This window comes from Porites lutea, chromosome 2 (genome assembly GCF_958299795.1).
Source record: "Porites lutea chromosome 2, jaPorLute2.1, whole genome shotgun sequence".
NCBI classification, from domain to species: domain Eukaryota; kingdom Metazoa; phylum Cnidaria; class Anthozoa; order Scleractinia; family Poritidae; genus Porites; species Porites lutea.
In genome coordinates this window covers 29059537-29085528 of record NC_133202.1, presented here as the reverse complement: position 1 = coordinate 29085528, position 25992 = coordinate 29059537, and the positions used below count along the sequence as shown (strand labels likewise).

Genomic DNA, 25992 nt, shown 5'->3' with positions numbered 1-25992 from the left:
ATGCCTTTAGTCAGTTAAGTCCCGAGCTCGCCCTTAAATCTCATTAAATTCCGAGGTTGCCCCATGTAAGAGAATCCAAGACAGTCTTGGATTCTCCCGCGCCATTGATTCCGGGATCTTTGCCAGTGGAACTTGGATTCTGGATTCCAATCGATGGTGAGCTTCCAAATTCCTTGAGCAGTATTCCGTAGTTCAAAACCCAGTACTCCAGATTCCACAAGAACAATTTCTTGGAATCCGGATTCCAGATTCCCTTACATGAAGCTACAAAGGTGTTACAATAAATTAACAATCTTCAGCAGCCAGTAACGTTGCATCGTTTCTTTTAAGGTTGTAGTTTTCAACTAATTTTGTTAGCGCCCTTTTTAAGAGCAAATCGGTTGAAGCTTCACAATTAACAAATTTCCAACTAACATCCCGGTATAACGAATGATATTATTCGCCTCAGTTCCAAATGCCCGCCGTTATGACGCCAGGAGACAAAAAATAATAATTTCAATCCGTTTCAATCTTCTTCAGTTTTGCCCATCCGTGGCATCTGATGTTTCTGTTGTGTTATTTTAACCTTTCTTTAATGTTTTAAGCGGTAATTACCAAATTTGGCTGAATTTCGTGACACAGCTCCTTTAACTAGTTCAATGGGGTACAAAAAAGTAATGCTATTGCTTAGTTAAAAGTGGTCTTTCAGTACTATTATTCATTTTGATTTGCCAATCTACAACATACGGTAAGTTAACTTGTGCGGCTTAGTTCCTTTAACAGCACCGCCCACCACTTCCACCTCTTCCAATAAACCGACATCTTCAAACCTACAAACGTCGCATCCAACTGAAGCTGACAATAACAACCGGAGAGGACTGGTAAGAGATGATTGACAGAAGCTGTCTAATGACGTCATTTTGCTACAATTCACCATTTTTGCGTAGACCATAATGCACCTTGTTTATCCCCCAAAATTTTGCATTGATATTGTTTCCAATTTCTCCTGTGTTGTACAGTCGTCCCAAGAGAAATTGAAGACTATGGCTATGCAAACTTTTGGGGGGTATACAAGGTGCATTATGGCCTATGTGAAAATGGTGTACGGCCAAATCCCTTAGGTTTTTACTTTCTTCTGCAAATAAGGGCGTGTGTTATTTTTAAAAATCTCGCTGGGATTGCAAAATTTAAATATTAAAGGGAAAAGGAAAAGGATTTTGGTGGTAAATTTGCAGTAGTAAAATGACGCCATCGTGTGAATGGCCTGTAGAAGACATCACTGTTTACAAACATAGTTTTTGTTATTCGAATTTGAAACAAAAGAATCTTTGGTCTCAGGAACCAATACGCTTTTGGTTGGTGCATTAATATCAACAGGTGACGACAGCGTGATTAAAGCTATCGTACATTGTTTTTATTATCGACCAAAACTGAAGAGAATTTTGCGGGCGGAAACATCATTAGGGCACATGCATGAGTATATTAGTCTAAAAACGTACATTAAAATGCTTAATACTAACACGATAACAACGAGATGGCACCATTTAGGGCATGTTTACATGGAGATGGAGGATCCCAGGTAGGTGAGGTAACCTGGTTTATGTGGGGTAACCCGCCTGTCCATATAATCTCTCATTTTAACTTGATCACGTTTACATGATTGCTGGAGTGACCCGCCGCATGTTACCTTACCTATCTGGGGTGCCCCATCTCCATGTAAACATGCCCTTACTTTAGAGAATAAGTTTGGGCAGGATCCTGGTTTGGGTGATGCCCAAACGTCGTGTGCAGGAGATTAGAGAGCTCGAGCAAACATAAAGAACTTAAAACTGGCGTGCCTTTTATCAGCTAAAAAGGCCGGAAGTAGTTGAACTCCGTAGTAAAGTCTTTCCTGGTAAAATTGTCCAGATGCTTATTCAATATTTCCGCCAAAAGAGAGACGCTTGTTTGACTGAGGACCAGTGCTCAATCGTCGGTAACGGGCGGGAGGCGAGGGCTTATTTACTTGTTCCTTAAATGAACTGAATCGAAACTTAAACTTTATGAAAGAGGAATTCGGCAATCCTCAAAGACTAGGGCATGTACTAGTTGTGTGTACAAGGTTTTCAGAGCTTATTCTAATGAGCGCTTATTTGCAAGTTTTGGCGAGTGGGGTGGACGCTTAATATATCATGAGAGGTATTTACAGAGATTTTTGAAGGACTATTCAAATTGGCTGTGGTTTACCTACAACAGCTCGTTAATCGTAAGCTTTGAATAGAGTTTATATTTTATTGTATAGTTCATATCCTTTATTCCTTCATTGCAACTTTGTTCCTTTCTAACCCGGTTTTTTTTTTTCGAAATCTATGAAATTGACATTTACTATGAAATTAAATTTACTATGAAATTAAATTTATATTAACACTTCCAAACACTCTAGCTCGACTCATGTTTTGATTCGGTAAACTGCGACTTATCTGTGAAAATAATTGAGGTCAATTTTGTGCTTAATTCAGATTGACGCCTATTTGAAGCTGATTCGATATCTCAACGAGACCAATCCTTCTTCACTACAGGTACGTTTTTTTTTGTCACTCTGTTAGTGATTATACACCGTCCATCACCCTGTCAGTGTTTGTTCTTCTATGAGAATTTAGCTATGGATAAATCAGCACCAAAAAAATAAAATATAAGATAAGTCTACGCTGACAAAGCACACCCGGCTGTCACGTGACCATTGCCAAATGAAAAATTGTGGGACTAGTTTAAAACTGTCTTTAAAACACAACGTTTTTGGCTTAACTCAGTTTGAAGGCGTACTCAGTCTAATATAAGAGCAAGAGAGGATAAAGGGGACAGAGAAGGCATCCCCCATACACCCTATTACATAGGTAATTCGTCTCGAGTTATTTTTAAGACCATAGATCCCAAGGGGGATTAGACAACAGCCAATCACATAGGGCGAATGTGTTCCGCGTGGATGACCCACGCTCAGAGCCACGCGTCCTTCACGAATTGACGCAGAAAAAATGGCAGAAGACGAGGAGAGCGATATTGCTATTTGTTTTGTCGACGAAAACGACTTAAGAGAGATTTCTGCTAAAGCTGTGTCAGCGAAACGGAAATTTAAAAAAGAATCTCCCTTCCTCTCTTGTATAGAGCTAACAGTACAGCAGGGAAATCCTTGACACACTAAATATTCTCTCAGGATCATTTATAATTTACAGTTTGAAGAGAACAATTTCTGGTTTGATATTTATTCTTTTATTAGTCTTTTGTTATTCAACAAAAATAACACTTGGCGTCCTACTTGCTTTATTACACAAACGACCGGTTTCAATAGACCGGCGAAAATTTCTCATTTTATTAAAGCACTGAGGTTACGACAACTTTGAGATAAACTGATTTCACGGGTTGAGCGCCGACTCATTTCGCTTTAATGTTCAGAAATGCTCTCGATCTCTTTACGCTTTCATTGCCTTTCGCCCGACATGTTTTGCACGACGTTTAGTCATGCGAGACCTCCACGAAACATCCAAGCAGCGCGCGAGGTAACTTTATCCCGATTCTAAAAATAACTCGAGACGAATTACCTTTGGAACAGGGTGTGTTTGGAGGATGCCTTCTCTGTCCCCTTTATCCTCTCTTGATAAGAGTTATTTTACTTATTTCAGCAAGCTATTAACGCGACGGATGAACTGCTAAGCAACTTCAAGGCATCAAAAGAGAATACGAGCATCCTGTTTGCTGCGCAAGCTCTAGAAGTGTTCGTAAAATCCTTCGCGAAACGGCAGTTAACAGCAGCGAACGATACCTTCAGGCAGAGCGGGAAACAGCTTGGTACAAGCTATTATGTGATATACTATATTATACACTTAATGTCAGATCCCGAGGGAAACAGTTAGTTTTGTTTTCCCAAGAGTCCTGATGTTTCCCGAGACGAAGTCGAGGGAAACATCAGGACTCGAGGGAAAACAAAACTAACTGGTTTCCCGAGGGATCTGACATTAAGTGTTTTGTTATATTTCTAGACTTTCACTTCAACAGCAACAAAAGAATAACCGGAGCGAACCAAAACAGTCGACTCGGTACTAAAAACAACACAAATTTAATTCTCAAAACCACTGAATGAATGATTTACAAACAAAAGTACTTTCCTCATATTATCTGCATCTTTTTCCTCCACTAGCTGCTGTTTTTCTTCTGGGAACTTCTGGGATAACTTTAAAAATCGTTGCTTTTTAGCTTGAGGCTTCGTTTTTGTGTTGTTGTGTTCATTCACGAAAAAGAAAACTGGCTGGACCTGGCGGTGTTTTTCCCGCCTTCTGTCACACCACTTTCCACCATGCTTTGATCACGTGCTGCAATGTATCCCGAGCGGGATACATTGTTTAATGTATCACGATCGGGATACATTTGATTTTAGTCAAGGCCACGTGACCAAGAATCAACCAATGGCAGTCCCTGTTTAGTTGCGTGAAAGTCTAGGAATATAACAATTAACAATTATTCCACGAGTTCGCGTTGGATATGAGATGGTGGGTAGCCAACGAGGCGCGTAGAGCCGAGATGGCTACAATCATCTCATATCTAACAAACACGAGTGGAATAATACTTTTAAAACCGCCCACAAATATAGAGAATTCTTCCCGACTTTCTTTGTAAAAGCAACCGATTTTTAGCTTGTTTTTAATTTTGAGCAGACGCGTACTGTTACAATATTTGGAGAGCATGGTATAATTAACAATTATTCCTCGAGCCCGAATGGGCTCTGAGTCAATAGCCCATGAGAACGAAGGCCAAATGGGCTATTGACTTAGAGGCAGAGGGCGAGAGGAAAAATTGTTTTAGTAAAATCCAACTAGTTGGTCAAAAATATCGAGAATAAAAAAAATTTCGCTAGTTAAAGCTAGTCTTTAATCCTTTTTTGCCGCCATAAAGCCCGAGCTTTTCGCTACTGGGGGGCTATCATATAGCCTAGTAGTGGCTCAACCAATCAGAACGCAGCATTGATAATAGACCACTAGCTGGATGTTACTAATATGTGATGTACTATAATAATCTTGTACCTTGATCTCTCATAGACGAAGCCGAGGGGCGAATCTCGCCTTCGACTTCGTCAACAAGAGATTTGGGTACGAGATAGTGAGCTAGTTTAAGCAGCGACGTTTTTTGAGCGACGCACGTCCACCGGAAGTTAGCCTTTTTCTCTCTTTATACGCCTTGATGCTACTTAATTTGTATTGCTAAGTGTATTTACTCTTATAGAGACGATTTGGCGAAATATTTGTTTAAAATCACGGTTCAAGAGTGAAAAAAGTCCACTTCCAGTTGACTAGCGTCGGTGAAAAATGTCGCTGCTTAAACTCCCTATTAGGTTGATTTAGCAACAGGACGGGAACGTCAGTTGACGACGGGAAAGCGCGCGGAAAGGACTAAACACGACTTCCGGTGCTCAATTTACCGCTCTGCCATTGGTCAAGCCAGTTGTTTGATTTGCGTGCGCCGTCATCAACTGACGTTCCCGTTCTGTTGCTAAATCAGCCCATTATATCCATAACGCTCCTCGCGAATGGTAATCTAGAATGGAAGAGCTGCAAGAACCACAAAAATTCACTGAAAAACGCAATAAAACGCAACACCGCGTCGAAACTTACTGCTGGTTAATATAAAGATTTCCGCAAAACTGCAGGTCTGTAGAAACGTACGACCCCCTCCTCTCCCCCCCCCCACCCCTTCCCTGCCCCTCACTAATCGCTGTTAAAGAAAATTTCCTAGTTCATGTGGTATCAGGGTACTAGAAAACCTGAACATGAGTGAACTCAAGTATTTTCGACAATGTACTGATGAGGGTAGTTGTGAGGTCTGAGCTCAGCAGTGAAATACGTAGACAAGTGATTATTTTCATCTGGGTGATTGATTCACGCTTGTGCGAAGTACTTGAGACAGCTACAAAATATCTACAGTTTCCCTTGGAAAGTAACCTCTTTTTCTGCCATTTGATATTGGTTGTAGTAATAATAATGAAGATGGTTCAGTCAAACTCTGAAGACCTAGTTGTTTCTGGCTCTTCGAGATCTCACAGTGATCGGCTTCAAGAGAGCGACGTTCACATACGCCTTCCTGCCAGTATGTTTCACGAAAAAGGTAACTAAAGAAACACTTAATTCTCTTTATATATATTCCAGTGTTCTTAACCTAATTTAGTTCTCATAAAAGCGTCTCGCTCCAAATTCACGTCACCAACACAAAGTCACAAGTCACCCCTTTTTGAATTGAGCCGAAGGCAGTAGGTCAGATCTCCAGCGCATAAGTTTGGAAAAACTAAATTGAAAGGCGCGCAATTTATTTCCACCATGTTAAAATACAGCAGATTAGCAATAAATCTTTTTGGAGATTCAATTCCGGCCCAATGTCGTTTCTTGTCTTTTAGGTGGCTATATGGCAGCCATTGTGTACAGCAACCTCCACGAATTGCTTCCCTCAGAAGCTCAAACTTTCCTTGATGGGTAAGACCATGGGTCCATGTTAAAAAATGTTCTACATACTAGAGAGTTTTCAACTTACTCATTCAATATAAGCTATCTTTTCAGCATAACACAATTTTAAGGTTTAGACTCGCCTTAGTCCCGGTTCGGCAGACTGTAATACTAATCTAAGTCTAAACTGTTCATTAGGATATATTTCAATTAAAATACATTCAGAACTTTAAAAGTTAACTTTAATTACCTCCGACTGTAAGTTCAGTTTATGTTTTTTATTATTATTATTTTTCATTTGATCCACTAAAAAAAAGAATTCCAACTGAAAGTGGATATATAGGATCTCGTATCTTCGCCATTGCTGTGGAACCGTTAAAGTACTCACTTCAAGGGAGAGCATTATTTGACTTCGGTCATCTAAAGGTAACTTTTATTAATTGGTTATAAACTTTAATTATATAGCAATACCTACAGTTGTCAAGTACAGTCAAACCCCGTTCATAAATACGGACACTGCGGGGGCCATACACAACACATGGATGAACGTTTAACGGCCCGGTCTTGTTCTAATAACAAGCTCATATTTGAAGATTTATGTTCTTTTATTGAGGCTAACGTTAAAGAAGTCTGCCGCTTAGAAATTGAGAATCTTAAATCCGAAGCGAGCGCGTCTTATGCAAATGAGCTGGTCATATCACTGCAGAATGAGAACAAAGATCTTCAAGACAAATTGCAGGAGTTGGAGTCCCACCACACCATTTTGAAACAGGAAGCTAATTCGCTGCGTGAAAAGAACAGGAGTCTTTTAACAGCCATCCGACTCATGAGCAACGAACTTCAAAACCCCAATGAAGCAAAGTGTGTTCCTGTTACTTCTACTAATTTGCATGAGCAAACATCTGAATGTGTGAACGATGTGTCACCAATGCATGACAAGGAATCCCCCTGGGTACCTGTAAACAACGTGAAGTCTAAACAGCGAACCAAAAGACAACGCAGCAAAAAGGCAAAGCTTACAGCGACCGCAAACCCAGCTGAACCACATCGGCCGCCTATTGAGCAAAACCGCTCGAGCCACCAAAATCGGGAAACTCCGAATGTGGCTCAGCAAATTCAGAATCCTTCTCTTTCGGTCTCTGGTGAAACACCACAACAGACCATGTGGCCAAAAAGAAGCTTGTCTTCATAGTGGGGGATTCCATTATTCAATACGTCGAGGGTTGGGATCTATCAACGAATGATAGGCATGTTGCAGTCAAGTCCTTCTCGGGTGCCCGAATTACAAATATGGACGATTATTTAAGGCCTCTTCTTAGAAAGAAACCGGATGAAATCATCCTCCATGTGGGAACTAATAACATACGCGACGAAAGCCCGCGTAGCGTGGCTGAGGGCATTGTCAACCTGGTAACTCGGATCCAACACGATTTCCCGACTACACACCTTGCTATTTCACCTCTGCTACCCAGGTCAGATAACTTAGATCTTAACTACAAAATCAAGGAGGCCAATAAGATCTTAAAGTCGTTTTGTGGCTCTCGTGGGCTTACATTGCTCCGCATTAACAATATAGACCTCACTTGTTTAACCGTAGGGGTGTTCACCTAAACCGCAAAGGGTCTTCTCTTCTTTTAAACTGTTTGCGGATTATCTTAAATCTAATTGACTATTTGGTAATGAGCCTGCTATCCCTGCCTCGCCCCGGTCTGAAGAAAATTCTAACCATGAACGTATATCTGAATCAGACCTAACTTTCAGTCTAACCAAACTTAGGGGCTTCAAAATTGCATTTCTCAATATTGTTAGTTTGCCCAAATACATGGACGAGCCTCGCTTAAGAATGCAATCTCAGACATTAGATTTGCTAGCCTTAAGTGAGACTCGTCTTGATAACACCTTCACTGATTCTGCAGTGTCAATTGATGGTTATACACTTATTAGGCGTGACCGGTGCAGGGGCTGTGGTGGTGTTGCCATGTACGTTCGCAATGTCATCGATTTTAAAATCAGATCCGACCTCTCTGATCCAGATCTTGAGTTCTTGTGCATTGAAATCCAAAAACCAAGAGCAAAACCATTTCACATTTCAAACTGGTATAGACCTCCGAATTCTCCAATTGAGCTCTTTGATAAGTTCGAAGTCCTTCTGGCAAAGATTGAAGCTGAAAATGTTGAATCAAATATACTAGGTGACATCAACTGTGACATGATGGCAGTTACCCCTGCTAATGAAACTAGACACCTAATTGAACTATGTGAATTGTTTCAATATACTCAATTGATCAAGGAGCCTACACGTGTCACTTCAAGCACTAAATCACTTATCGACTTATTTCTTACCAATGAGCCGGTCAAATTTGCTACATCAGGTGTATCTCCTATTGGTTGCAGCGATCATAGTTTGATCTATGTCTCTCGCAAATTAACATGCCCTAGGTCGATCCCGCGAGTCATTGAATCGAGACAATATAAAAATTTTGTGCCTGATGACTTTTGTGAATGACATGGCGCTGGTTCCGTGCGACATAATTGAGCAGATTGATAACCCTAGTGGCGCATGGGAGGTGTGGAAACAATTATTTCTAGCAGTGGCCAACCTTCATGCACCTGTTAAGAAAAGGGGAGTTAGAAACTCTAATGCCCCTTGGCTCACCCCTGAGATCAAACGGTTGATGTGGGAAAGAGACAGAATAAAGCGTATCGCAATTGTCACTAGTGATCAGTTGAAATGGGCAGAGTACAGGAGACTTAGGAATCGTGTTAACCATTCTATTAAGGCCTCCAAAAAGAATTACTATCATTCGTTCTTCGAGGATAACGTTGGGAAAGCTAAAGCGACCTGGAATGGAATTAATACATTATTATCGCGAAAGAAAAACTTTGCTCCGGTGTCAAAATTGATTATTGGTGACAAGTTGATAACTGACCCTCATGAGCTAAGCAACGCTTTTAACAGGCATTTTGTCGATCGATATTGGTCCTAACTTAGCGGCGAACATAAATCCCCCTCGAGTCAGTTTTCGTGATTTTGTAGAACCGTGTGATAGCACCTTCGAGCTCGAATTACTGACTATTGATGGACTGCGCAAACTTGTGAATGATATTCCTGTGGGTAAGTCTGATGGCCTCGACGGTATTCTAACTTGCCTCCTAAAGCTTTCATTTCCATCCATTGCGTCTTCCCTTACACATATTTTTAATTTAGTTATTTCTAAGGGAATTATTCCCAAAGACTGGAAGAGTGCTAGAGTAACTACAATTTTCAAAGCTGACTCAAAAGTTGACCCAGCCAATTACAGGCCAATTTCTGTACTTTCTGTAATTGCCAAACTCTTTGAAAAAGCCATCTTTAATCAGGTTTATTCATATTTAAATGATAATAAGTTACTTTCCAAATATCAGTCTGGCTTTAGACCTATGCACTCGACCCTTACAGCTCTTATTGACATCACTGACAACTGGTATCTCAATATCGACGATGGTTTGACAAATGCCATTCTGTTTATTGACTTAAAAAAGGCTTTTGATACTATTGACCATGATATCCTTGTGTCAAAATTGGAGCTGTATGGTTTTAAAGGTGTGAGTCTCAATCTTTTCCGAGACTACCTCGCAGATAGAACTCAGGTTACAGTTATAAACAAAATAAATTCCGAAACTAGCTTCGTAAGTTGTGGGGTGCCTCAAGGTTCAATCCTCGGCCCCCTACTATTTCTATTATACATTAATGATCTCCCTAACTGTAACCTCCTATCGGATGTGAGAATGTACGCCGATGACACTAATCTCACGTTTGCCTCCAAAGACCCTAATGAGTTGTTTTCATCCCAGACTCATGATTTGGGCAATCTGAAGCAATGGCTCGATCCTAACCGTCTAAGTCTTAATGTCCTCAAGACTAAATGTCTGTTTACAGGCACGAGGCAAAAAATGTCTTTCCTCCCTAGAGATCCACACATATCCCTCGACGGGCATTCAATTGAAAGAGTCAATAGTTACAAATGCCTAGGCGTTCAGGTTGATGAAACACTCTCGTGGGAGGCTCACATCTCCGAAGTCAACGGTAAAGTTGCAAAAATACTAGCTGCCCTGAGGAGGCTAAGACCAATATGTCCCCAGAGTACCCTTGTCACTATTTACCAGTCATTGATTCTTCCGCATCTCGATTATTGCAGCGCTGTCTGGGGCTGTATCGGTAATGGTGTCAGCCAAAAACTAGAGAAGCTTCAAAACAGGGCTGCACGCATAATTACAGGGTCTAGCTGGGATGCCAGCTCTGCCCCGATTCTTCCTGCCCTTAAATGGGATAGCCTCGCTGACAGACGTACTAAGCAACTGAAATCTTTAATGTTTAAAACTGTAAATAACCTTGTACCCGAATACCTGTCTGATAAATTCGCCAGCATTAATACCATTCACATGCATAATCTTCGAGGTGCGCAACATAACCTGTTTATTCCGCGACCGAACACTGAGCCCCTAAAGAAAAGTTTTCGTTATAGGGGCGCAGTAACATGGAACAGCCTGTCAGCTGAGGCTAAGCAGGCCACTACTTTAAATTGTTTTTATTCCGCTATTGTACATTAAGATTTTCTTAGTAAGCATTTATTATAGGACTTTTTCAATAATGTTTGTTATTTTTAAGTCTTAGTTTAATGTGGACGGCTCTTTAGAAGACCACTTTTTAGTACTTACTTACTTACTATAGAAAGTGTCCGTATTAACAGGGTACCCGTATTAAACAGGTGGAATTTAGAGAAAATGTAAGGGCTTTCTTTACCCAGGGACAAAGAAAACTGTTTGCAATAATAAGATGTCCATATTAAGAAAGCGCGTGTCCGTAAAACGGGGTTTAACTGTACATGAATGATCCCTTCTGCTTCTTATTGAGGCTTCGTATTCACATGAAGCGAATTGGAGTGTTTTTTAAGGAAAACAAACACGCTGGTTCTTGGCCAACGTAGTTACGTCAGTCTGATGGATTCTTTATTACAGTCAAGCCCCGCTTTACGGACACCCGCTTAATACGGACACCTCCGCATTGTTACGGACAGTTTGCTTTGTCCATGGGGAAAATAAAGAAAGCCCTTGGCCTTATTTACTCCAAATTCAACCCGTTTATCGGACACTTTCTATGCCCCCCTCAGAGTCTGTATTAACGGATTTTGACTGCAATGTATCTGGAGGCCCAACTTGTTAATCATTTATTTATTTACTTTTTTAGCCGACGCTGCGTTCGAGCAAGCCGGAATGCGTTTTCTGGAATTTTTCCATGACGTAAGTTTAAGTGTTACATCAGTTTAGTTTTTTTTTTTTTTTGCTTTTTGCCATGTTAGTAAAAAACGGACCAGAACCATGTGCAAAAAAATGTATATTCCGAGAGGCTCTCTTGCCTTTAGGTTTGTTTTGAAGGACAACTATTTACGCGAGTTCTACCCTCATAATAGCACCAATACCATTTGCAGTTAAGGCGTGAACATATCTACCTATTCACACAACCCCATTATAGTCAACCTGAAAAATCGTAAATGTTAGTTATCCGAGCAGGATTTAGGTTAGCCTATTATGTAAGCACATCACTTCGCTATTAAATGTGCAAACAAAGCCATTTTTACTTACCTTGAAAGTTTATCGAAGAGATAATTCACCTGAAGGCTTCTTCTAGAGCTTTATTCCTGAGAACATAATTAAACACAAAACGTTCGTTTTATGTTCACAGATTTTTTTCTCCTTTATACTTTTCTTTTAACCAGGCAATATGGCAGTTAACAAGAGGAAAGAATTGCATCTTCACTAACAGCTTGCAACCTATTGTTAATTTACTTATCGTTTTTTTTTTCAACAGGGGGGGTGGCTCTAATGGCTCCAGTGGCTCCTGGTCAAGGAGAGGCTGCAAAACTGAGAACTACACCAGCAGAAGAACTTATTGCAGCTGTGATCATCTGACTCACTTTGCAGTGTTGATGCAACTCAAAGACCACGAGGTCAATATTTTTAAGACATGAGCTCAGTGATGAGTTTTAATAGCATTATCTCTCTAACTGCATAGGCGTAGCCAGCTTTTCGACTAGTTGTAGGCCCTGGCTGACTTTCATTTCCACACATCCTGAAAACTGCGCTCATGACTTGTACACACTGACCTCACACCAACTTTTGAGCTCTTAAGCTTTTTAGCTCACCCCAACAAAGCATAATTTACTTCATAGGCCAGGGCCTACAGGTCTATAGGCTGGCTACGCCCCTGAGCTAAGTTGAATTAACGGCCTTGATGGAGAAATTCTTAAATGTAGAAGGTTTTAGTTTTCATTTAGTTGAAGCTTTATTAATGGCTCAAAGAGAACGTCTTTTTTTCTTTAGATACCCGTTAAACATCGTATGGCGCTAGAACTGATCACCTATATCGGCTGTGCCTTCTCTCTGATGGGAGAATTCATCACAATTGTGGCATACGTAGTTTTTCTGTAAGTAAATCTGACTGCTTTGTAAGAAAGGATAGGTATCTATGCGGCAATATAAGCAAGGGAGGAGGAGGTAATTTACCGCGCCCCCACCCTCGCCAAAAAGGCAGCAACAAAAAATCTGAATAAGGAATAACCTGGTCGTTTCTCTCTCTCTTTACACGTTTTTAGGAATCTCAAAGCGGGAGATACACAGATAAGACTGAACTTCGTTATATCAATTGCTGTTGCCCAGCTGATCTTCATTTTGGGAATTGACGCCACACAGACCAAAGTGAGTACATGTATAGTCAGCGGATCAAATGATATAATAACAAAAAGACGAGAAGCGTCATTTAGAAAACGAAAAACCCACTTGTAATGACAACTTTCTTATTAACTTGATTTAAACTAAAAAAAAATTGGTTGCAACTGAAATAGCTTGTTATCCCTAGCTACGTATCTACTGGTTGCTCTCATTTCAAAGTGAGCAGACTCAACCCTGTGACGTGTGTCTTTAATAGTTTACTTCGGAAATGTTCGTAGATCACAAAGCTGTCCTGCACTCAACCGCCGCTTGGTTAGCTCAGTTAGGAGAGCGCCAGTCTGCTGAGCGGGAGTCGCGGGTTCAAACCCTAGCCGGACCAACACTTACGGTCTTTAAATAACTGAGAAGAAAGTGCTGCCTTTGTAATGACATCTGCAAATGGTTAGACTTTCTAGTCTTCTCGGATAAGGACGAAAAACCTTAGGTCCCGTCTCACAGCACTTTCACTGGTCTGTTCTTGTGGGACATAAAAGAACCCACACTACTGTTCGAAAAGCGTAGAGGGCGTAGACCCCGGTGGTGTGGCCAACCTTTACGGGTTGTGGGATTGGGTAGGGATGGCACCTTGAATGGGACCTATGAGTCCCGTTCGTGCCTATTCCCTCTGGACAGGCCTTTGTCCAGAAAAACTTGTAAAAACTAAAAAAAAAAAACACTCCTGCTTTCCTGCCTAGTTTCTGATTGTATGAAATTCGCTCGCTACTTTTTAAGGGGAGGGGGGGGAGCTTGTATCTTTAATTATTTTTCTTTTGTCCATTTCTGCCATTTTTTTTTTCAAATCTATCCAAAGATGGATACATAAGGTCAATAAATTGGTTTGATAAATTTGTGAGAATTCTTGGATGATTTTTTTAATGAGTAAAAATTGGAGGTATGTATCAAATTGTGGAAAATTAGGCAAAATATTGGATTTGAGGGCAATTGAAAATCAATAATTAGTAGAAAAATACCAAAGTTATAAGGGGCCTGTCTCTTGATCAGTTTACCCAAACACATCACTTTTTAGAAACATATACAACTTGCGCCCTGAATACAATACTTAAGAAAATCTCTCAAATTCTGCTTTGTCGTGATTCACAGAATTAAAAATTTTGACTTCTTTTCATGAAACCATAAATGAAATTTTTGATCACTGAAAAAAGGAAATAAAATGACTCTCATTTCTGACCCTTCTTGCTGTTCTTTTTTCAGGCCATATGCACAACAATAGCTGCTGCCATACATTATTTCTTTCTAGTGTCTTTTTGTTGGATGTTGATTGAAGGCTTGACGCTGTACTCTAAGGTGGTCAAAGTATTTGACACCGACTTCAAAATGTGGCCTTTCTGTGCATTTTCCTGGGGTAAGTTTAATCTAACCAACGATGACAAAAAGACTTCAAAGTCCACATGGTCTGAGATTTAACTAATCACTCAGCTATATACAAGCCAGGTTGCCATGGTGGCAGTCGGAAAGACCGATTGTAATGACAATTGTCACTCAATGATTGAATAGTTTTTTTCCAACGTCCTCAGTGCACAGTATAAACGTTTGATGCTCGACCACGTTCTTTCATTGTTTGATTGTAATGCGAGAAGTAATTTGTGAGAGTAAAATGGCTAATTCAGTCAGGAAGTTACTATTAGTCTTACTTCTTTACATTGGAGAACTTGCAATTTTTCAGTCATTATTTCACGTTCTCTTCCTTTTTAAGTAACCAATATTACTAAAGAAGTTTACCTTTTTATTATTATTATTTTCACATGTACAGCAAAGATTGTCTGCTTTTTATTTATTCTAATTTTACTTTTAGTTAATAAAACGTTCCCTTAAACAAACTGGAGGTAACAACTAATTATCAAAGGCAGAAAAAAGTCAGTTTGTCATACCAAACACGGAATTATATGTTTTAAATGTTTTTGCCTTTCCTGGAGCCCTTTGTATTTTCAACCGCGGAACCACGTACGTGGGTAATCAGACGAAAGATGACAAATGATTTTTTTCCTTAGGCTTCCCATTGGCCTTGGTATCAATCTCCCTCTTAACGGCAGCCGCCACTGAAGGAGGCATCACCAGTTATGTTGCTGACAGCTTGTAAGTTTTTTCTTCTTCTTAATGCTAGCTGAAAGTTAACATCAGTAGCTGGTGCCACTCAGTCTAGGTGTTTTACGCGGGTTTAAGCCAGACGTTAAAATTGTCTCGACTTGGAATAAGCAAGTGAGGCTTATAGAATACTGTTAAGTCGCGCACGTGGGCAAGAAAGGCCCAGCTTACCTACTCAATTAGCCAATCAGAACACAGAATTCATATAATCTTTCCCGCTCGCAGAGCCACCCATAATAATATGTAACATGACCTCGTTCTCAGGTTGAGAAACTTAATGATGACAATGATACAGGAATATCATTTAATGCATGAGTCTCTACTGCGTCACATGTGATTCCTTTTTCTGCAGTTGCTGGTTGTCCTTTTCCAATGGATTCGTTTGGTTTTTCGTTGCTCCAGTTCTCATAATATCCATAGTAAGTTTGAATATAATTCAGCGTACGCAATGCTTTGCGGCCCTTTTCTTTTGAGAGTTAAAGGGGAAAACAAGTGCCAAAGGACTTATTCAGACACTGAAGTTATACAGTGATAAAAAGCAGGGTCACCGAAAATAAGCATATCTAGCCAGGAGCGCAAAATAAGTTAGATATATTTGGACTTAGGGCCAGGAACTCTCTCGAGCACGTGACCCGTAACGTATAGGCCGCGCGGTATACTGAGGCCTGGGGACTGGGCAATATTGGAACAAGGCAGTTCTTGAGTTTATATTGCTGGTTTGCACGTGACGTCACGGAAGCCATGCTGGTAGTCAAGAACAAAAACATTCCTCTCCTCTGGAAACTGAACTCCATTTTCATGTAAATTCTTCGAGAAAAGAAATCTGCTGTATTGACTCCCAACATGGCTGCCTTGTCAAGTGCTTGCAAACCAAGAATAGGAGCCAGATTTTAGCTGCACTTAAAACTTATCTTTCCTTCATTTACAGTTAAATGTCTTTGTTCTTGCACGAGTCACGAGAGAATTGTTTACTATGCACCCTACTAATGTCAGTTCGGAGAGCAACAAATTTAAGTAAGTAATATTACTGAAACACTGTACCATATCCCAGCTTCCCATTTTGACTTTATAACATTTCAATCTAATATATCCGTAATGTACAGCGATTATATAGTACACAATTCAACGACATTAATAGTTTATACTGTTTAAAAAATAAACGTGGGGCGGGTCAAAACCACACTGTATGCTTTAAGGGGGGATCACGTAAGGGCTCCATTGTCGCAAAAAAAGGTCCTCTGCATCCCCCCCCCCCCGCAAGGCGATCAATAATGACCGGTCCCTAAATGGGGTTGAAATGCGAAAGTTTCGGTGCATTTATTTTCAAGCTAGGATTTCACTCAGGTTGTTGCGTTTCTACTAAACTACGAGCAGACTGTTTTTTACTCAATTATACGAGATAGTCAAAACACCTTTTATTTTTTATTGACATTCACTCTACATCTAGTCTTGCTTGACATGCTTACTCCCTGCCTTTTTCAGGCGAGTGTTGCGGGCTTGCGTCGTACTTTTTCCGTTATTGGGTGTTACATGGGTGTTTGGTGTTCTGAGTGTGACAGACCTAACTGGAATGGTGTTCCAGTACCTCTTTACCATATGCAATTCTCTACAGGTAATTTTTGGCTTTTGGCCTTGTCTAAATCTATATTAGGGTTGTATTAATTACAAGTTTCGTGTGAAAAGGTGTAGGATTTGCATGCTTACCTTAAAAAAATAGTTTATTCACAGTATGTTGAGTTACCCTTACAAACCATAATGTCAAGAACTCTCTTGGTTTTTATGCTTCAAACCTGTTAAGGGATATTACGAGCCCACAGCAAGGATAGATAAACAAAAAACACTGTACAAAATCCTTAACACGTGGAATGACGTGGAAGACAGTACGCGAAATGGGAATTTTAATCATCCGCAGTTTATAACATCAATAATCTTCCACGCATTATATCTTTTTGTCCACAGTTCAAATATATGCAATTTCATATATCTGCCTTGATACAAAAGTATCTTTGTTAAGGAAATAGTTGATATCTTTTTCTTTTCAGAATGTGAGACTAATTTAAACCGATAGCTCATATAAACACAACCCCTTACGCTACAAAGTTGAAAAAAGGGAGAACGAGGTTTATAGCCCTCAAAAGCAAAACAGCAATCACGTATAGAGACGGACCGTTTTTTCAGCCTGCTAGCGCTGTTTTCTCAGTCGCTTACATTGCAGTATTTAATTGATTTGAGTTAGTCTTTGAAGCCAGTTTCTACTATATACTTTAATACCTCATCAGATCTTAGATGTACGGTAATCCGTGACAGGCTGGAACGCTCTACAATATACAAATACAGGCAAAGAACTTTTGACACCTCCTCTATTTATTTTTGCAGGGATTTTTGATATTTCTTCTTCACGTGGTACGAAGCAGTGAGTTCCGGGTCACCGTAAAAAGAAAACTACGACGTTGGGGGAGTAAAAGAAATACCACTGTTGTGCCCGCGATAATACTACCAACAAACAACAACAAGAACGACAGTTACGACATGCGCAGCTACTCTATTGCGTGCGTCAGGAAAGGAGGAGGGGCCTCCATTGATAACAGCTAGTCAAAAACTTACCCAAAGCACATTTATCTTGTCCTAGATTTACAGGGTAATGATTGGAGGAAGTTTGTAGCTTGCCAGTGTCAATAGATATACAGTCAGGTATAAAGACTCGACACACTGTAGAGCTAAGGTGTTTAAAAGCCGAATTGCCTAATATAATGCATATAACAGCTATTTGAGAGGGGTAGCAGCTTGAGGGAAGCCGCGGCTGGAGAATCTGGCGAAAAAAATTGAAGAAACGTAGATAACACCACCAAAGTTAACATGGGCTTATAGTCATTAATGTTCTAGACTCTATGATCATAGCCTGTCAGCACCAAAAAAATTTCCGGAAGAGGCCGATACACTATCTTTGCTGAATTTGTTCATGCAATGATACCTTTAGTGAAACGAAAGACCTGGACCTGACATGAATTTCTTTAAAAGGCTCAAAAATACTGGAAGCTATCCATTAAATAGTTCGTTAGTACAGTGTAATCCTGTCTTACGACCACCTCGTTATTTCAACCATATTGTCTCACTGAGAGTTATTCTATTATTTCAAAGACCTCATTAATGCAACAACCTTGTGATTACGACCAGGACGGTGGTCAAATTGACAGGTTTCCACTGTAAACACCTTATAAATTAACCGTAAAGGTTTTATCATTAACAGATGTTTTCAAACCATGCCCTCTGCCGTGATTTAATGCATGCAGGTTTTATGGAACCAGTCTTAAAGGCGATTTCGTTTCAGACCGTATTCTGGAATAGTCGGAGTAAATGGAACTCTAGAAATCACAGTCTATATCTTTGTTATTATTAATGTTTGGGTAGTCACTGCATTAAAATATCTAGAAATCTAAGAATATTTCAATAAAGATTGATGTTGTTCAAAGTGTTACTATAATAAAGACTGTTTATAAAGTATAAGCACGAATCGTCACCGACCGGTCTATTGGGTCATCATCCCCCAACGCAGCAATTGATAATCTCGGTATTATTAGTTATGTAGCTTCTGGTACCACAACAGTTCGCTTGCGAATTTTTCGACAAGACAGAGAACTCAGAAATTCTTTCCTGAGAGCGCGGTTTGTGGCTCCGTATATAAATGGATTAATGGAAGAACTCAGACACAGAAAATAAGTGAAAACCAATTCTCCTTGGCGAGGAAAACGAGGATCTACCATGTTATAACTCAGGTAGTTACACATCATGGCTGGAATCCAGCAGGTTAAGAATCCAAGCAGGACAGCAAAAACTGTCTTAGTTATTTTCACTTCTTTTATCCTCGTTGCTCCAGAAATAGGCTGTGGGGCATTTGTTGCGGATGTTTTGGAGGAAGTGTTGTCAGTTTGCCCTTGGAAATAACTACTTCTTATTGCTTTGAAAACTCGAAAATATGACAGGCATATTATAATCAATGGAATTGCAACCGTAAAAACCAAAAATACGTGCGAGACCATCTGGGATGTTTTTAGTTGCTTGAAGGTCGTAAAGCACATTGCGCGTCTCGGGTCTAACGTGATCCTCGCGAATCCCGCGGGACAAGAGATAGCCACGAGGCTAAGTATGATCATCCCTTCGGCTGCCACCATGACAAGAGTTGATTTCTTGCTGAAGATCTTGTTGTACAGTCTTTGATGCACTACGCAGATGTAGCGATTTAAGGCCGTTAAAGCCATGATGTGCATCGACCAGCCGATTAGAGCAGGAGACATTACACCTTGCAACAGACAAGGAAAGCTTCGAACATCAAGAGGATTGACATCAACGATCCATTTTCCTTTCATCAGAACTATTGTCGCTGCAGTCTGCGTAAGGCAAGCCGATAGCAAATCGGTGATTGCTAATACAAGAATCAATAAGTTTGTAGCAGTACGGAGTCTTGGATTTCGCAGCAGAGTAAAACAGATTAGAAAGTTTCCAACAAATGCTGTGACGGTTATAAGAAGCATTATTCCAGATTCAATAGCGATGAGATACGTGGGTCTCGACGCAAGTTGTTTGAAATATTTCGGCGCCAGCCACCAATATGTCTTATACAAATTGGTCCTTGGATTCATGAATGTTGAGTTTTCCATGGCTTGAACTATCTCTTCATTGTACGCAGTTTGGTTATAGACGATGCTTCTTCAACTTCCATGGCCCCGGCGCAGGAGTTTTTATTGACCACTTTAACACTTGAGTGTAACACGAGAGGAGATCCTTTAGTACACTAGCAGCTTGCTCAATTTTTATTGACCTGACAATTTTGCATTATATCCTGAGTAACATCTGCTCTGACACGCATGAAGTATAGTTTCAATTATCCTTTGTGTTTTATGATTGTTTATGACATGGTTACTAATCGCCTTACGCGATATGATTAAAGAACTCCCAGTAAGATGATTATCATCCTCATTTGCTATTTCTAGGGAAGTTGAGGCGGGTGCTTTTAATTTCTTTTAAGAAAAACCAATCCCTGTTTGAGATTGTGTCGTTTAAATATAGACTCTTAAGAACACACGTCAGATGTCTTATCCATATATCAGACGGGTATAATTCAACCTACATAATTGCAGTCATAGATTATTATTTCTCGAGAGTAGAAGAGAGCCTGCGCAAAACTCGGAAAGTTATCTGGTCCAAATGCTGTCTTATATCAGTGACTGAAACATTTTATTTAAGTTTCTTTTTACAAAACAAGTTGCTGCCAAATCAGTCCAATAAAGAAGAATTTATAACAAGACATACTTTTTGGTTTGCCTTTGAAAACAAATAATCAGAGGAACTAGATGTCATTTTATTTAATATCGATAACGCGATCAACAACACCGACGTAGTTCTGTTTTCTCCGGTAGCAAACGGTGGGAACTCATACAAATTACTGATTTTTTTGTTCTTTGTCATTAATAAATTATTTTTCGATGGTACCAATTTCAGCTGAACAGGCGCCTGATGATTATTATCGTGTCCGCAGTTGGAATAATTACATCCATAGGTCCTATCACTTTCCCGCGACAATTAAGGACATTTGATTTCAATCTTTATAATTGGGAGTTCCCAACAGGTTTTTGGGGATCCGGGATTTCCCTTATCTGGAGCTCGCGATTGGGGATTTCAAAGCAAGAGATTCGAGATTGAAAGTATGCGCTGGAGGTGGAATGCCAAAGATAACCCGCGGGATTACGATATTGCACTATTTCTGGGGCGGGATTCTGACGGGATTGAAGAACTTACTGGGGACGCTCTTAATTCGTTTTCGCTAATTTGAGGAGTGTAAGGAAACATGGTCGGCGCGAGCAAAGACTGAAAATATAATTAAATAATGAAAAATAAAAAAAAAATTACGAATTATGCTTATAATTGACTGAATCAGCACGTGATTCACGAAACAAAAATTGCGTCGATATCTAGGTTAATAGAAACACTGGAAAACATGGCGGGTCTGCGAGAGAATAGAATAAAGGCCGTAAGAAGTCAAAAGTGAATCCACAAATCGCGCTAAATTCAGCACACGATTCAGGGATCATGTTTTCATCCATATTCACGTGAATTCTTGTAACTGAAAATGTGCGAATCACAAAAAAGTAAAAAATTCAATCATGCTTCACATCACGGAAAGAAAACCTTCCTCTCTTTATTCTTTTGGTTTTATTCATCATTGATATTGATACGTTGCAAGCTATAGAGAATTCTAAAATTTCATTGGCTGGGTGGAGTACACATCTAAACTTTATACTTCATGCTCCCCCAGGTAGCCCAAGCTCGAAATATGAGCATCGGCGAGCATCGGCATTGTTGCGTAACATTCAAAATATAAGGATTTGTATGGGGAAAAAACCTATCGTTTCTGTCTGACCTACGAAAATGAAAGGATTTCAATAAAAAACAGCTTACCTTACTTAAAATGTGTGTTACGTCTCTCCTGTGTGGTCCACGGGCCGATTTATGTCTGTTTCATGGGTTTTTATGTAAACGGTTTTCTCTCTATATAAAGGTTTACCACAGGGCGCCCACACAATCTGTTTGTGTAGCCGATTGTTATTTTATAGTAAATGTACTGGATTTACCGTTTGCTTCACCTATAGCGATATATCGCTAACTATGTATATAAATCAATGATAAATAAACGTTGAATCACCTTCCCTGTGGTGTATAGTCGTCCTTTTGCCTCAAAAGCGGTTTTTTGGGCGATTTTGAATGAATTTGAGATCGCCGTTGACTGTTCCATATATATGGAACAGTCAAGGTAATTCAACGTTTATTTATCGTTGATTTATATACATAGTTAGCGATATATCGCTATAGGTGAAGCAAACGGTAAATCCAATACATTTACTATAAAATAACAATCGGCTACACAAACAGATTGTGTGGGCCCCCTGTGGGTTTACAAGGTTGGGCACTCCAGCGAAGCGGCTCGACTGATCCACCGAAGGAAAACGGCCGAAAATTTGCTCCAACTGCTCCAATCACCTCCAAATTCCGCCTAGGTAACACACGATAGTTCTTCTTTCCACTCGTTATCTTGCTTCCAGACTCCTTTGCACCGATCAGAGCGAATCAAAGGTCGCAAATCTCTGCAACCTTTCCCGTCTGAAGCCATCGACTGAGGCTCGGCCTGAACTCCTTTTCTTTGGTGGATCTGTCGGGCCACTTTGCTGGAGTGCCCAACCTTGGTAAACCTTTATATAGAGAGAAAACCGTTTACCTAAAAACCCATAAAACAGCCATAAATCAGCCCGTGGACCACACAGGAAAGACGTAACACACATTTTAAGTAAGGTAAGCTGTTTTTTATTGAAATCGTTTCATTTTCGTAGGTTACAGAAACGATAGGTTTTTTTCCCATACAAACTGCCTTATATTTTGAATGTTACGTAACATTGCCGATGCTCGCCGATGGTCATATTTCGAGCTTGGGCTACCTGTGATGCTCTATCCTATATTTTCTTTGTGAGACATCAACGTGACACTTGGACTTTGTGAAATTCTTGAAGCTTATTGAATGATTCGTGTGTGTTAATGGCCTTCGGTTTATAACGGGCGATTTTCGTGTGTTTTCCAAGACACCAAGTTTTCTGAAGTTTAGACCTTACTGAAATTTCGTGTGAAAATAACCCGAGATCATGCAAGCCCCGGTTGTTTCAACGTTGGATAGCGCTATCCACCGAATAAATAACTATCCAGGGGATACATCGGAAAAGTATTAGGAACTCAACAATTGCGTTATCTTTATCTATTAGGTTATACAGCTTTTGAACAACCAGAGCCAGGCTGTTCACGCAGGCGTTTTTCTTGTTGCAACCAAACCGCATTGCAGTTCCTCTTAGGCAACAAATTCTGCAATTAATTCATTCGCCCGTTTGGACAGGCCTAGGCAAAGTCAAGAGAAATGGAGGCTCCGTGATGATGCGCTCCTGTTATTGTAACTTACTGATTTCAAGACTTACAATATTTACAGGCTCATAGCAGCTTCTGTGGGCACCCTGTGCTTAAGGCAGTGGGAATGGAAAGAGTGCTTACTTCAGCATTAAAAATACCCCTCCTCGAAGGCTCACCCCTTATTTCCCCTCAGCACGTGACTGTACACTAAAGAACTAACTTAGAAGGGCAGAATCCTGCGATCAAACAATTCTGTTTCATTATTTTTCTTGAAAAGTAATGGGGAGGACCGCCTTCCCTCCCCGCGGGAAAAAGAGAAAAATGATTTCAGCCTAGATGGAAGTATCACGATAATTGCAAGAAATGAGTTCTGCCTCTCCAGATTATATGGGGCAGCAGCAGAGAATTAACCACTGCTGCCCCTTTGGCATGTATGGCACGATCACCCACCGTCGTTATTTATGTGTTTTTTAGGGTGAGAGAATTGGTGAGAGAAGATTGGGGGTTAGGTTGAGGCGCGCGGGGTCTCATGGGCAGGTGGTGTCCCACAAAACATTTAGGCTCCTTTGCTACTGCTTCCGTCTGAAATCGAAAGTATTTTTGATACCGCGGAATGCAAGAACTTTATCACATTCTTCGTTCGTGGTTTTATTCCATGTTAGTGAAGATTAATTCTAAATCGTAAGGTAAGAATTTTCTTTTTTGGTAGCTTAGCTGTGTAAGGTAAATTTACAATCTGGGCTAATAGCACAAAATCATGCTCAGACCAGGGTGCAAAGAAAATTGTTTTTACAGCTTGCCATTCGGGCAAGCTCAAGCTAGCATTTACTAGCCCAGACGTCATTTCAACTAGCCCCAAAAAATTTTTGTTCTTCTGTTATTCAAGTTCCTCATAAAACATCAGTTGCCCGTTGGGCAAGTTAAAAACAGAATTCACTAGCCCGATAGCAAAATCCACTAGCCCCGGGCTATCGGACAGTACTTTCTTTGCACACTGTCAGACGAAGTGATGCACGCCATGTCAGTAGCTCACGCTAAATTTAACAGAATTTAATAGTAGTTCTTTCAACGTTGATCTTGAAATGAACTACTGAGAAAAATGTGTGTAAACTCGGCAAGATTATTTAGTAGGAGGATAGTCCCCAATGCACAAAAACACGCAGTCATAGCATTTTAATTTAATATTTTTCATTGTAAACAAACTATCAAATAGTATTATACAGTCGAAATTATCGGCCCTTGAAGTTACAAGAAGATAAAGCTCGCTTAAATAAGATGTGAGTTCACTTGACGATAATGCGCATAGACTAAAACTGAGTAAATCTTACGTAAATCCCGTAAATCTTACCACCTTATTCGAGTTCTGCAGCCAGCCGGAGCTAGCCGGGTCAACCTGTCGAGTCCAAAAATTGAGTTAGAAACTGTTAACCTGATTTTTACGTCTCTGAAAACACCGAAAAATAGCAGAAGGGTTTTTCCTTGGTTGTAGGCCAACAATTTAGGAATAATTCTTACCCAAACGCGAACTTTCGAATACTAGAATCTCGCGTTCTATCTTGAACTTCAAAAGTGGCGTTCTGGCCCGATGCACATTAGCGCGAGTGACTTCCGGTCGGCGTTCATGACCTCTAGAACGTCTGCTACTTAAGCTCTCTAGTATTGAGTGAAGCAAACTTTTGCTTAAAAATGCCAGCTAAATGCGCACTATAATAAAACAAGACGCCTAAAGTCGTTCCCATGGGATGCATTGGTCTATGCAAGCATGATGGAGTTCCGTCTGATTTTCGAAAAATTAGGGAAATCGGAAAGATGTGTCATGTTATGAGTATCGATGAGTAGGTAACCTGTATGGGTTGGTTTAATGTCATGACTGAATAATTTATAGTTGTCAGTGGTCGCAAGAATGGAGTTGACCTTATTTTGATCCATCGCCATGTAGTTATTTTCGTAGTATGATTTGGATAAGAACAAGGTCTCAAAGTTAAAAAAGTTCCAATTATCCATGATTCCAAGGTATAATAAGTTGAGTCGTCGTTCGATGAGAACAATATTTTCGCGATTTCGATTCACCGCTAATTGTCAAGGGTACGAGTTGAAAATTACGCAATTTAACCTCCCATCCTCAAGTTTTTTCGATAAGAAAAGAAAAAACTGACCTCTAGCTCTGCTCGGCAAAAAGTGACGAACTCCGACTAGAAAAATCTATCCGAAATCCCATTTCCCCAAACAGACACTTCTAAAACATTAAGAAAAAGCTAGACCCAAACAAAAAAGAATCATGAGGGGAAAAACCCCAAACTAAAAAGAAATAATCTGGCCTAGGTCGCTTCCTGTGACTTGCCAGTACCCTGAAGGATCTTGCTGGGCCCGGTCATCCAGACCCTGAGATAGAGGGGGGGGGAGGGCGGTCTCTCAATTTGGTCTAAAAATAAGGGGGGGCTCGGCCCCTCTACTGGATCTGCCACTGTCTCTATAGGATTAATTAATGAGTTTTTAGTTGCTTGCCCATTTAAGGGTACTTCCCAGAGGGGGGGATGTACTCCCTTATATGGCCTAAACAGGGTTGTGCCACTGGAGAGGGTAGGGTTTTTGACCTCTCTGTCCTAAACAGGGTGTGTAATTTGCCCTGAGTTTATGTTAAGTGGGGTATACATGTATAATATTGTGCAAGTGTGTGCCAGTTATTATATAAACAGGGTATTGCCTGCAAGATTGATTTGATTTGCTTGGTGAAATTAATTTGTTTTGTACTTCAACTACA

The 25992-nt window shown here is 40.2% G+C and overlaps 3 protein-coding genes across 3 annotated transcripts in view; 2 read left to right on the top strand and 1 right to left on the bottom strand.

Annotated features, from left to right (window-relative positions):
• The first annotated feature begins 721 nt into the window (after positions 1-721).
• LOC140926000 (adhesion G-protein coupled receptor D1-like) lies at positions 722-17882 on the top strand. Its single transcript, XM_073375816.1, has 16 exons — positions 722-860; positions 2478-2537; positions 3636-3801; positions 5977-6108; positions 6395-6470; positions 6758-6866; positions 11668-11720; positions 12289-12427; positions 12801-12904; positions 13073-13175; positions 14400-14550; positions 15197-15281; positions 15643-15709; positions 16219-16304; positions 16773-16902; positions 17667-17882. Exons 4-16 carry the CDS (start codon positions 5985-5987, stop codon positions 17880-17882), a joined length of 1443 nt encoding a protein of 480 aa, XP_073231917.1. The 5' UTR covers positions 722-860; positions 2478-2537; positions 3636-3801; positions 5977-5984.
• A 986-nt stretch (positions 17883-18868) lies between these two features.
• Positions 18869-19945, bottom strand: LOC140925999 (melatonin receptor type 1B-A-like). Its single transcript, XM_073375815.1, has one exon. It carries the CDS (start codon positions 19943-19945, stop codon positions 18869-18871), a length of 1077 nt encoding a protein of 358 aa, XP_073231916.1.
• Positions 19946-23874: 3929 nt separating this feature from the next.
• Positions 23875-25992, top strand: part of LOC140928219 (uncharacterized) — a 102245-nt gene continuing 100127 nt past the window's right edge. The window contains exon 1 of the mRNA XM_073377937.1: positions 23875-23917. The gene's annotated coding sequence lies outside the window, so the exon portion shown is untranslated. The remainder of the gene's footprint in view (positions 23918-25992) is intronic.

Coding starts and splice junctions, on each gene's coding strand:
- LOC140925999 (XM_073375815.1), bottom strand. CDS start 19,945: ATGGAAAACTCAACATTCATGAATCCAAGGACCAATTTGTATAAGACA.
- LOC140926000 (XM_073375816.1), top strand. CDS start 5,985: ATGAAGATGGTTCAGTCAAACTCTGAAGACCTAGTTGTTTCTGGCTCT. Junction 13,176..14,399: donor TTGACGCCACACAGACCAAA/GTGAGTACATGT, acceptor TTCTTTTTTCAG/GCCATATGCACAACAATAGC. Junction 16,903..17,666: donor CCATATGCAATTCTCTACAG/GTAATTTTTGGC, acceptor TTATTTTTGCAG/GGATTTTTGATATTTCTTCT.